Source organism: Myotis yumanensis, unplaced genomic scaffold (genome assembly GCF_028538775.1).
Source record: "Myotis yumanensis isolate MYYU_CA2020_CCGP unplaced genomic scaffold, mMyoYum1.0.hap1 SCAF_3, whole genome shotgun sequence".
Taxonomy (NCBI): domain Eukaryota; kingdom Metazoa; phylum Chordata; class Mammalia; order Chiroptera; family Vespertilionidae; genus Myotis; species Myotis yumanensis.
In genome coordinates this window covers 56,306,845-56,320,412 of record NW_027223754.1, presented here as the reverse complement: position 1 = coordinate 56,320,412, position 13,568 = coordinate 56,306,845, and the positions used below count along the sequence as shown (strand labels likewise).

Below are 13,568 nucleotides of genomic sequence, written 5' to 3'. Positions count from 1 at the left end.
CTCAAACTTATTAGAGTTATGTAGCAAATCATTTATTATTATTAATTCTCATAGTTTTGACTGTGAGATTATTTGGGCAAATAAATTAATTCTTTGAGCATAGCACTGTTGCTTACTTCTCTTATCTTGCACTCCTTTTCAAAATCTTTTTCTTAAGGTTCTTGTTTTGTGTATGAGCCTTTAGATAATATTTATTAGTCCTTTTTCTTTATAATAAATATAGGACTAAAATACATATGATTATAGTAGTAATTTCTGTGTTTTATAGCTTATAACATAGGACTACAATAGCAATAATAATCCTTAGTGGCCTGCCTGTTGTAAATTATTAAATTATGTATTTGGCTATAAAAATTATATAAAATAGTTCCTTTTAATGGTTATCCTTTTTAAATTCCTTTTCTTCAGATGCAGAAGTATACAATGAGTTTTATCCTGTGCCACCTCCATACAGTGTTGCTACCTCTCTTCCTACGTATGATGAAGCTGAGAAGGCAAAAGCTGCTGCAATGGCTGCTGCAGCAGCAGAAACATCCCAAAGAGTAAGAAAGTTTTATTTCCTTTTGAGAATATTATTTTTATTAATTGATATGTCTATTTAGTAATATCAAAAATAGTGGTCTGTATTTGAGTGTTTGTGCCTGTGTATATTTTTAATATTTTACTACTACTTATATGTGTCATTTTTAGTGAAATAGGTACTCTCCTAGTTAAATTTACCTTTTTCATTCCTTGACCTCCTCATTTCTATTTCTGTTTCTTTTGATCTTCCCCTTTATCCCATCTTACGTTGTGGTCATCCTAGACCTTATCTTTATCCATACAATTATCACTTCCGAATTCTTGATTTTAGGCATCTCATGCACTGGCCTTAACCTCCCATCCTTCTGACTCACCCTAGTTGTTGTTCTCTTTCACTTAGACCTCAAGTCCATCAACCTCTTCACTGTTGATGTCCTTATTTCCCTCCTTCTATAGTTTACAGTCCATGGTCCATCACTGTATTCAAATTATCTTTTTTTCCTACTCATATTTTGTATTTTAGCATAATCAGTCTAAATTCTTCAATATCTACTCCAACCCTTCAAACTAACATTTCCAATGTAGTCCCAAAAAACGAAAACTCTAGTGACTATGAATGAACTCAAGGTAGGTTAAAAAGCACAGAGAAATAACTAACAAGGCCTTTAAATTTTGTTTGTCAATTCACTTTTTTCCCAAATTCACTTTTATTTTGTCCTTTTAACACATCCCACCCTAGAATTTTGAATGATTCTACTTGCCTATTCTCTCTCATCTTCCTATCTTAGTAATAGAGATAATCAATGATGTACATAAATGTTATTTCTTGTTTTGGTAAAAGGAGTGGCTGTCTCAGTAAAGATATACATGTATGATCTTCTGCAGCTAGGTAAAGGCAGAAATTATTTACATTTTAGTTTGGCTGCAAGTAGGACTAGGGTTTGTTGCTCTTTTTTTGCTTCAGACTTTGGGATGTTATTTCAGATCCCTAAATTCATCCCATTTTGTTCAGGAAAAAGACAGAAAAAAGTAACTTTACCCAGTGAAGCTAGAACTAGGTACAGGGCTAAGAGAGAGAAAGAGGCGTTTCTATGTATAGCATTTTCCTCTTGCCGCTGTTAGGCCAGAGCCCAGCAAGTAGATTCTCTGGTCATGAGCATTTTATTGGATGAATTTCTTTCATTAGCTAGAACCCTTTCCATACCTGCTCCCACTCCCATCTTCCCAATACACACAGAGTTAAATGTCAATATAAGTAGCTTTGGGCACATAAGTAAAGATAGTAAACCCCAAATTTAATATTTATTCTTTTTCTCTCTTAGGGAGAAAGTAAGTCTCTATTAAGGTGGTGCATAAATATAGCTCAGTCAATAAAGATTTTTTATACTGGGAGGGGAGAATCATAAAGAAAGAGGATAGATCTATGAAGTGTGGAGTTTCTATCAAAATCTACTGTAGGTTGCTTAGTACATATATGTTTGTACGTGTATTTGTATACATGCACACACTCTCAGTGAAGTAGAGGGACAGTAACTCCTTTTCTCAGGTAAGTGTCTCCCTAAAGACCTTGGAAATACAAATGTGCTTAAAGGGTGTCATGAACTTTGTGTCTTTACTGCCCTAATTTCCATGCAGTAGGATTTCTCTAAACAGAAAGTAGGAAGCATTAAGTCTTGTTCTCTGTGCTTTGAGAAAAGCATAAGGTGATTTTACCTTTTGAAGAAAAAACTCCACAGAGTTTTACTATTCTAATCTTCCACTATCATCATTTCCAGCACCTGTTTTAGAAAGTATTTGATCCCAGCCTGAATTGGGAACATGTTTATAAAGAGAAGTTTTCTGTTTTCAACTGCTTTTAATATAACTCTACCTGTGAGGGTTGTGGAAAATTTCATGGAAAGCAAAATAAAATTGTTCAGGAGACTTACTTAGATGTTTATAAATAATCTTTTAAATTCATCAGTTTCTTCTTTTTTTTTTAATCCTCAACTGAGGATATTTTAGAGAGAATGGAAGGGAGAGGGAGAGACAGAGAGAAACAGTGATGTGAGAGAGACACATCAGTTGGTTGCCTCCCAAATGCCCCCCACCAGGGTCGGGAGCCTGCAACCAAGGTATGTGCCCTTGACCAGAATTGAACCCGAGACCCTTCAGTCCGCAGGCCGATGCTCTATCCACTGAGCAAAACCTGCTTGGGCTTAAATTCATCAGTTTCTAACCCAGTGCTCTATCACTTTTTTCCTACAAAATATGATTATATTTATTTTTATTATTATTTTTTTATGGATGGATTGATTTTAGAGAAAGAGGAAGGGTGATTTTAGAGAATGAGGAAGGGGGAAAGAGAGAAAAACAAACATCGATTTGTTATTCCACTTATTTATGCATTCATTGTGTGTGCCCTGACTGAGAGGAGATCGAACCCACAACCTTGACGTATTGGGACGACACTCTAACTAACTGAGCAACCTGGTCAGAGCTCTAGTATGTGTTCCTATACTTGATTCAGATTTTTTTTTTAAAGGTCTAATTAGTTTTGAGTATAGGCATACCTTGGAGATAATGTGAGTTCAGTTCCAGACCACATGATAAAGCAAATATTGCAATAAAGCAAGTTGTAATCTTTTTGTTGGTGAAACATTTTGCCTTCCGTTCAACATTTGTGAAATGCAGTAAAGCAAAGTACAATAAAATGAGGTATGTCTGTATATTCACTTGTCAGTGAACCTCAGCTGGGTAACCTGAAGCCTGTTTCTTGAATCTATTCTTCTTGGGAGAATGGCGAGGAGACTTGGAAACACTATTTTCTATTTCTTATGTATAGGGTTGCATGTATCATAAGAAAAATTAAAAGATTTATGAAAAAAACTTATTTTTAATATTTCTGTGAAAAATATTTGAATTCCAAATAATCCACTTTATAAAACTTTTAGAACATGGCTTGTTCTTGTTTATCAGTTAGTCTCATTTTATAACCCTGTCATGGGTAGGGTTCGGATTTTTTTTGTAACGTATTTTATTTTTTATCTTAAAAAAATATATTTTTATTGATTTCAGAGAAGAAGGGAGAGGGAGAGAGAGATAGAAACATCAATGATGAGAGAGAATGCCCTGACTGGGAATTGAACCATGACCTCCTAGTTCATAGGTTGATGCTCAATCACTGAGCCATGCTGGCCACGCACGTGTTTTAAATTGTGTGTCAGTAACTTGTCTTTTGACATAAAAACTAGCATTTAATAAATTGTGAGCAAATCCAGGACAAGGACCTTATATTTATGATTCCAGCACCTATCTATCATCTGGGACATATTTGGTACTTAATAAATGCCAGTTAGTTAATGAATGCTTTCTTTACATTTGCCAATGTGGGAAATTAAGAAGAAAATACCAGAGTTGTTCTTCATTTTAAAATATTTAGTGTCTTTTGCCAATTTTAGGATTTATAAATCAGCGTTAAACATAGTTATAGTTGAAATTATTGCACAGATACCATCTTTTATTTTTTAAACATTCTATTTAAATGTTTCTATTATTTTAATGGTTGAATAAAATTCCATCGAATCAATCCTATATAATAAAAGCCTAATATGCTAAGTGTCTGGTCATCCGATAGGCCGTGCAACCAATTAAAGCGTAGTATGCTAATGTATGCTAAGGCCTCTCAACCGCTTGCTGTGACATGCACTGACCACCAGGGGTCAGACACTTCAACCGGTAGGTTAGCTTGCTGCTGGGGTCCGGCCTATCAGGACTGAGCGAGATGGGCTGGACATGCCCTGGAGCCCTCCCGCAGTCCTTCCTTGGCTGGCCAACCTCCCGTGTCCCTCTCTGACCCCAATCGTGCACCAGTGGGGTCCCTCAACCTGGCCTGCACCCTCTGACAATCCAGGACCCCTTGGGGGATGTTGGAGAGCCAATTTCGGCCCAACGGTGAAACGACTGGTTGCTATGATGTGCACTGACCACCAGGGGGCAGACACTCAACACAGGAGCTGCCCCCTGGTGGTCAGTGCGCTCCCACAGGGGGAGCACTGCTCAGCCAGAAGCCAGGCTCATGGCTGGTGAGCGCAGCGGCGGTGGCCTCTCCTGCCTCCATAGCTGTGCTAAGGATGTCCAACTGCCAGCTTAGGCCCATGCCCCATGGAGAGTGGGCCTAAGCCGGCAATTGGACATCCCCTGAGGGCTTCCAGACTGAGAGAGGGGGCAGGCTGGGCTGCGGGACTCTCCCCTCTCCCCGAGTGCACAAATTTTGTGCACTGGGCCTCTAGTATACTATAATTTAGTGGCCATTTCTCTCTAAGAATCTTAATAGCCATTTCAATCTAAGTGAAAATTAGATTGTTTAAAAATGTGTGTCTTGTGTGTGTGAGTGTGTGCATGTGCATGCATGTGTATGCATGTGTTTTCTGGTGTTAACCTTGTAAGGAACATCTTTGTGCATGTATATGTCTTCTATCTTTTTAAAAATGATTTTCTGCCCAGCCTGTGTTGCTCAGCTTCGACCTATAAACCAGGAGGTCATGGTTTGATTCCCAGTCAGGGCACATTCCTGGGTTGCAGGCTTGATCCCCAGTAGGGGGTGTGCAGGAGGCAGCCAATGAATGATTCTCTCTCATCGATGTTCTATCTCTTTCTCCCTCTTTCTTCCTCTCTGAAATCAACAAACATATATTTTAAATAAATAAATAAATTAATTAATTAATTAATTTAAAAATGATGTAAAAATCTCTGGACTGGTGTTTCAAAAGAGTTTGAAATATTTATATTCTTCCCATGATATTGACAGGTTTTCCCCCCAGGGCTTGCTCATACTGTACTTGAATATTTATTTCTAAGTTAACTTGGAATTATATAAAATTTCATTAGTATGTATTTAATTGTTGCCATTCATTACATTTACCATAAAGGATAGCCTAGGATATAAATGCAGAGTTTAAGGAATTTTTTTGCCCAAATAATAAGAAATATGGTTTTAAATGTCTTTTTGTTTCATGAAAGCAACCTATGTAGTGAGACTATCATGATTGAATGGAAAGAAGATCAGTGTCCTGGATTCAACTCCTGTCTTGATGTAACTAATTATGTTATCCCGGGCAGGTCACTTAGCTTCTCTGATCCTCTCTGTGTACTAACACAGAATTGATACATCAACACCCAGCTGAGGTTATCTATCTGTAACATGGAGATAATGTATATGTATATCAGGTCATGCCACTCATTTGATCAAAACTCAGTAAGACCACTCAATTCACTCAGTAAAATATAAAGTCCTTCAGTGGACTTACTGACCTAATGTCTTCCTATTTCTCTCTTAATGGCAAGGAACTACTTCCTTGCTATTTTCTAGCATGCCAGGTATGATCCCATAAGGTCCTTGTGAGGCACTGCTTATCTCTTTGTCTGAAACACTTTTCTGTGAGAGATTTACATAGTTAGTTAACTCTTATCTCTCCTTTAAGTCTTTGCTCAAGTGCCATCTCAACGAGGCTTCTTGACCACCATATTTAATACTGTAACCTATAACCTCAAGCATTTCCTAAACCATCCTTTCCCCTTTTGTGTAGAGCATTTACACCTTTTAATAATATATAAATAACTTACTTATTATGTCTTTGTTTATTGTCTAACTCCCCTTACTGGAGTATAGCCTCCAGAAAGGCAAGCATCTTTGTTTTATGTACACTCATGTATCCCCAATACCAGGAAGCTAAGTCTTGTGTAGAAGGGGTATTTCGTCAATATTTGTTGAATATTAGACAATCAGTGGTAACAGTCTTGTACATACTTTCAGAGAAGTTCTCTACATTTACAAGCAAATACATTAATATCTTAGTATATTTTTTGTACACAAAAGGCATTGTACTATACACATTTTTATTTAATATATTTTAGAGATCGTTAAGAGAATACTAAGAATTTTGTTCTTTTTTATTTATTTAAAAATTTTACATTACTTTTTAAATTTCACCAGATATTCAGTAACTTATTTAATTGGTCTGTCAAGAATTGTGAATCGATCCGGCCGGGCGGTCCTTTGCTGCGGCGCATCCCCGTGGAGCCAAGCCTGGCGCGGGCCGGACGGTGCAGCTTGCAGCCGGATCCAGCAAGATATGCACGTTGGGGCTCCCTGTCCTAGAGCAGTGGGCAAAAAGAGGAACTGCTACCCTGTACCCCACTTGCTCACAGGACATTAGTGGTTCAAGGAACCTGGGGTGGGGGTGGGGGTTGAGAAGTTAAGCGACTTGCCCAAGATAAACATGCCACTGGCTTGGGTGGGACTTGACCTCACATGCTTGATGCTAAGTGCGCTTGATTTTGAGAACCTGACCTTGTGATCAGTAGGATTGGATTCAACCTTCCCTGGCTTTCCTTTGACTTCATCACCAACACAGGACTTGCAGATGTGGGCTGAACCTGAATGTGACTTCTGTCCATCGCAGTGGTTCTCAACCTTCCTAATGCTGCGACCCTTTGATACAGTTCTCATGTGTGGTGACCCCCAACCATGAAATTGTTTTCGTTGCTACTTCATAACTGTAATTTTGCTACTGTTATGAATCGTAATGTAAATATCTGATGTGCAGGATGTATTTTCATTGTTACAAATTGAACATAATTAAAGCATAGTTATTAATCACAAAAAAAAAAAAATTGTGAATCATCTGAGACTTTACCAATACTTGGCAAACTACCTGATTAGCTTGTCAATTTTGGGAATGTTGGCAGAAGACACGAGACTGCTCAGGTCAGAGACAAAAACTTGATTACCATCAATGGTTTTAGCCATAGTACTCGCATTTTCTTACACCAGTTTCTTTTTTTTTTTTTTTTTTTTTTTTTTTTTTTTTTTTTAAATTAAATCTTTATTGTTCAGATTATTACATTTGTTCCTCTTTTTTCCCCCCATAACTCCCCTCCTTCCAGCTCCCACCCCACCCTCCACCCTCACTCCCCACCCACTGTGTTCATCCATAGGTGCATGATTTTTGTCCAGTCACTTCCCGCATCTCCCACACCCCTTTTTCCCCCAAGAATAGTCAGTCTATTCCCTTTCTATGTCCCTGATTCTATTATAATCACCAGTTCATTCTGTACATCAGGTTATTTATTCACTTGATTCTTAGATTCATTTGTTGATAGATGCATGTTTGTTGTTCATAATTTGTATCTTTACCTTTTTCTTCTTCTTCCTCTTCTTAAAGGATATCTTTCAGCATTTCATAAAATACTGGTTTGGCGGTGATGAACTCCTTTAGCTTTTCCTTATCTGTGAAGCTCTTTATCTGACCTTCAATTCTGAATGATAGCTTTGCTGGATAAAGTAATCTTGGTTGTAGGTTCTTGGTATTCAGCACTTTGAATATTTCTTGCCATTCCCTTCTGGCCTGCAAAGTTTCTGTTGAGAAATCAGCTGACAGTCGTATGGGTATTCCCTTGTAGGTAATTGAGCCTCTTTCTCTTGCTGCTTTTAAGATTTTCTCTTTGTCTTTTGCTCTTGGCATTTTAATGATGATGTGTCTTGGTGTGGTCCTCTTTGGATTCCTTTTGTTTGCTTACACCAGTTTCTTGAGCTCTAGTTCCTACAGGGCAACTCAAAGATGGCCACATGATACCTCCACACACAGTGTGGAACCCTGAATGTAGGGAACCCAGTATTTTCTAATGGTAACTAAGCATGCCCACACCTTTGCTCTGGAGAGAGAGACTATCTTTCTCTTTCGGAGCAGCCCACTATATATAAAGATCCTTGAAAAGATAGTACAGAAGAAAGGCAAGCAGTGCCTCTACCTGGAAGACATGCAGAAACATGAGAAACTCATGGAGAATTATCTCTGACAATAGTTCATTATTGATGGGCATTTATATTGTGTCTAATCTTTTGCTTTTATTAACGTTGCTGAAGTGAATTATCTTTAATACATTTCTTAAAAGCGAGAGTATATGTGTGTATATGTACAATGTATTTGAAGAGCTGGAATTGCTTGGTCAAAGGATATGTACAATTTTATTTTTGATAAATATTGCCACCATTGATGTTTAAGGGTCCTGTTTTCCACTTGACACTAATGCAACAATGTCACATCTATCTTTCTTAATATAATTTTCATTAATTCAGTGTTATTTAACTTTTATGTTTTTTGTGTTTACCTTTGAAATTACTCTTTTCAAGGGTGCCCACGAAAAATGAACACTTGCTAGAGTTTGTACTCATCTGTTTTGTCTATACAATAAATTGAGAATATTAGATTTTATTTAAATTCTTATCTTTATATCCAAGGTAATAAAGTTGTAAATCGCTTCTCGGCCTTTTGGCTAAGATCAAGTGTAGTATCTGTTCTTATCAGTAATAAAGTTGTAATTATTTTAGTGTGTTCTAATGTCTCATGTTTTACAGATTCAGGAGGAAGAGTGCTCACCAAGAGATGACTTTAGTGATGCAGACCAGCTCAGAGTGGGTAATGATGGGATTTTTATGCTGGCGTTTTTCAGTAAGTGATCTTTCCTTTCCAAACTTTTTTTTTGCATATATTGGCTATGTATTTTTAAGAAGAAAGGCAAATATTGTTAGCATGTGTCTACCTTTTTATAAAATGTAAATTGTTCCTGATACTAGCTAAGTGTGATCAAATGTTACAGTATAAACCCTAGAATTTATTAAATACTTACCAGATAACTGTATTGTAGTCATCATGCTAGATGCTGACAATATAGAGATATATAAGCATCTTTAAGTTAAATATAGTTTTATATGAGAAATGCTGCATGTCCATTCAATATTGTAGGAGCATGTAGAATGAAACTATAAATTCTGCTTTTGAGGCAGAGGACTTCCATTTGAGTGTCTTTAAACCAGAAGAGAAGTTAGAAAAAGAAATATTCTGGGCAGCTAGCACCATGTGGTTTGAGACACAAAAGTATGAAAGCGTTAAGTCTTATTTGAAGGGAATGGTGAGTAGCTAGAAGCCCAGAAACCTAAGTTACATTTTGTAACATCTTGCAAAATTAATATTTAACTTATAAAGAAAATTTAAGATACTTGTGGGAAAACTGTGTTATAGTCTTTATTATTTCAGTTTCTAATTGGCACAGTGTAAACAGTAAATAAGATTATGAAATGCAATAAACTATTTAAATTGCTAAAATAGCCAAACCGGTTTGGCTCAGTGGATGGAGCGTCGGCCTGTGGACTGAAAGGTCCCGGGTTCGATTCCGGTCAAGGGCATGTACTTTGGTTGCGGGCACATCCCCAGTGGGAGATGTGCAGGAGGCAGCTGGTCGATGTTTCTCTCTCATCGATGTTTCTAGCTCTCTATCCCTCTCCCTTCCTCTCTGTAAAAAATCAATAAAATATATATTTAAAAAAATAAATAAATAAATTGCTAAAATAAGTTTTGGAAACCTGATATTCATGTAGTCTATATATGGTTAATTTCTGTCCTCAGCTTAGTTAGATGATCAAGTTCTTATACCTTCTTTGATAGAATGCTAATATAATTCATGATTTATTTTGATAATAAAACCCACAAATAGTTTACTTACTTAAAGTACCACATTTAACTTTAAAAATAGAAAATACATACTTTATGAATTAAATTACTTTTGAATCTGAAAAATTACTGACCTCCTCCTCTATTTTTTTTAAAGATTTTTTTTTAAAAATTGACTTTTAGAGAGAGAGGTAGAGAGAGAGAGACAAACATTGATGTGACAGTGAAACACTGATTGGCTGCCTCCTGCACCCACGCTACCAGGGATCAAGCCCGCAACCCAGGCATGTGCCCTGAGTGGGAATTGAGCCGGCAAACTTTTGGTGCACAGGACGACGCCCAACCAACTGAGCCACATCAGCCAGGGTTCTTGCTTCCTTTCTTCCCATCTTCTGAAGAATAGAAGTAGATCATCACTCAGAAATGGGTGGGTGAATGGGTGGGCAGTTATATTTTTCTCTTCAAATTTATTAAATTATATTCAGATAGGCCAGCTAATATAATACAATATTTAAATCTCATGGTTTTAGTTAACAATTTCTATTTAAATACGATGTTAGATACAATGCAAGGAAATGAACACTTTAGATACAAATAACTACTGTTTTTTAATGTTAGTTTAGTGAACCTTGTTTGTTTTCTTAGTTTTAGTTCAGCTAATAGTCCTTTAAATTGATAGTACACTTCCCACATATTTTTATTATGAGTCATGTAAACTTTGATTCCTTAATTAGAAAAGAAAGAATTTAAATTTATCGTACTGTGTGTAGTATAAAAACCTGTTTTTTAGGAATAAAAATGTTATTTGACACTATCTAATTATTTGACTCAGAGCTTAATTATTCTCCATTTCTGTAGTTCACTAAATCATAATCTTCTTTTTATTTTTTTAGATTTGAAAACATTTTACTAATGTAACAGTGATGTAAATGCATGATAACCTAGACACTTGATTGACTTTATTTTTGGCCACTGGTGATATATTAATGAATGTAAATGCAAGTATTTATATTAATGTATATAATGGAAATTATCTGACTTGTTTTAAATTTTTACTGAATTATGTTTCTACAGTTTATATTTTTATACTACTTCATAGTCTACAAATATTGCACTAATATTATAAAGTTAAATTATAAATTATTATTTATCTTTATTTCCGTATATATTTTTTTTTCTGGTGGCTGTAGGCCAGAGCTTGAGCTTATTTGCCTTAATGAGCATAGATTTATTTGTGTTCACTACCACCTAGTGGCTGTTCTACAAATTGCAACTTGCTATATTTTCCATGCTTAAACTATCTAGCAGTTGTTGTCTAAATTGTTCTGTTGTTCTATTTCTAAGGTTCAGAAATAGATTTTATTTCGTGTGGCTTAAGCATTTTAGGTTCTATAAGTTGTACAAGTAAAACTACAGTAAATATCAATTGTAACATTTCAGTTAAAACTTTTTGTTGGTTTAATTCTTGCTATCTGTTTTCAATGTCTACATTTCTTTCTCTTACCACATGAAACCCTATAAAAAGTTTTACCCTTAAATATGATAAGATAATTGCATGTTCATGTTCTGAAAATGTAAAGAAAGAAATATATGTATCCCTGATAATGTTCTAGCTTCTATAATCCCTTGAACTGTCACTGCAAAATGCCTTTTACACGCCTAACTGCCTCTGATCTTATATTTAACAGGTTTTCTCTTTGAGAGAAAGGAAGTGATAATTGACAGTCTGTGGAAATGAACCTGAACTCTATTACTTAAGAATGTATTGGGTTCTATCTAGAAATTGTTTCTTCTAAGGTTGAGCCTTTTGTGTCATGTGTGAATCTTCACTTCAGTGTGCTATATTAATAATTATTTCCATTTTAGATGTGAGGATCACAGAACTAAAGAAATATTAAGTTAATTGTACCTTTAAAAAGAATTAGAAGAGTGTTTTGCAATGTAAATTCTGACTTGTAAGAAATTACCAAACTGTCTTCCAAAGAGGCTGTGCTATTTTGCATTCCCACCAGCAGGGAATGAGAATTCCTGTTGCTCTGATACTCATTGACATTTAGTGTTAATGTTAAAAAAAAAAAAAAAAAAAAAAAGACATTCCACTAGATGTGTGGTGGTATGTCATTGTGGTTTTTATTTGCATTTCCTTAACAATTAATGATGTTGAACATCATTACTTAGTAAATTCCTTTGAGCCTCTCCATGGACAAGTCATAAAAGTTACAGTTATTAAAGGGGTTGTCTGAGCACCACACATATGAAAAACAGTATATTAATGATTTGTTTTGTGCATGCAAAGCTGTGGGTTTTTTAACAGGTTTTAGATGACATTTCACGTTGTAAGTGAATCCAGAGAGAGAACATTTAAGCATTGCAATCATATCTTTAAAAACTCACAGTATTTGTGAAGTATTAAATTGTATTGAATTTGTTATATTTACAAGAAAAAGTTTTTAATTTAATTTTCTATAATTTAGTGGAAATATCTTAAAAACAATGTCTGTTTAAAAAATAATTTTTATTACTTTTTGGAGAGAGCATGGGAGAGGGAGAGAGAAGTATCGATGTGAGAGCGAGACATTGATTGGCTGCCTCCTGCACCCCGCCTACCAGGGATGGAGTCTGCAACCCAGGCATGTGTTCTGACTGTGAATCAAACCAAAAACCTTTTGGTGCATGGACGACACCCAACTAACTAACTGAGCCACACTGTTCAGGGCTAAAACAATATCTTAATACATTGCTAGATCATGTCTTTCTAAATGGCTGATAGTTTAAACAAAGAGCCTAGATAAGACAGAAATTTATCCCTGTATAGTTCAAAATTAAGTATAGTGAAATTGATTATTCTTTGAGAACCTATTGTCTTAGAAATCTGGTGTATTTATATGTGATGAAATTTTTCCATGATCAAAATATTAATAAGTTCTCAATGTTTGCATATTTATCAAATATGCATATTTATCGTCTATGATTTTCATTTGTTTATTTTCAAAACAAGTATCAAGTTTTTTTAATTTTAAAATTTTTATTTTGAAATACTTTAAAACCTAGGAAAAAGGTTGTAAAAATAGTGCAGTTCCAAACTTTTATCCAGCTTTTCCAAGTCTTAACATTTTACATGACTTCAGTTCAATAATCAGTATTTGGTAATTAATATTAATGAAATACTAACTGGTTTACAGATCTTACTCCAATTTTGCCAACTTTCTCATTAATGACCTTTGCCTGATCAAGAATCTAATCCAGGATTACACATTTTTTTTAGTTGCCATGTTCCTAAGTCTGCTTTAATTTGGAGGAGTTTCTTAATCTTTTCTCTTGTTTCTTATGACTGATTCTTTTGAAGAATACCAGTTAGGTGTTGTGTGTGCGCGCGTGCGTGTGTGTGTGTGTGTGTGTGTGTCTGTCCTTTGTCTCTTTCTCTCTTTGCAAAAATACCACAGAAATGATGTGCCCTTCTCAGTGCATCATAACAGAAAGGAATGATCTAGATATGTCTTACTACTGGTGATACTCTCATCAGGTTAAGGTGATGTCTGCCAGCTGTCTTCACAA

The 13,568-nt window shown here is 35.6% G+C and overlaps 1 protein-coding gene and 1 pseudogene across 1 annotated transcript in view; both read left to right on the top strand.

Annotated features, from left to right (window-relative positions):
* The window catches only part of NDFIP2 (Nedd4 family interacting protein 2), a 71,074-nt gene that overhangs the window by 32,317 nt on the left and 25,189 nt on the right, over positions 1 to 13,568 (top strand). Inside the window, exons 3-4 of the mRNA XM_070408871.1 lie at positions 409 to 542; positions 8,921 to 9,014. Of these exons, the coding sequence (XP_070264972.1) occupies positions 409 to 542; positions 8,921 to 9,014 (228 nt within the window). The remainder of the gene's footprint in view (positions 1 to 408; positions 543 to 8,920; positions 9,015 to 13,568) is intronic.
* LOC139007963 (U2 spliceosomal RNA) lies at positions 8,819 to 8,916 on the top strand (annotated as a pseudogene).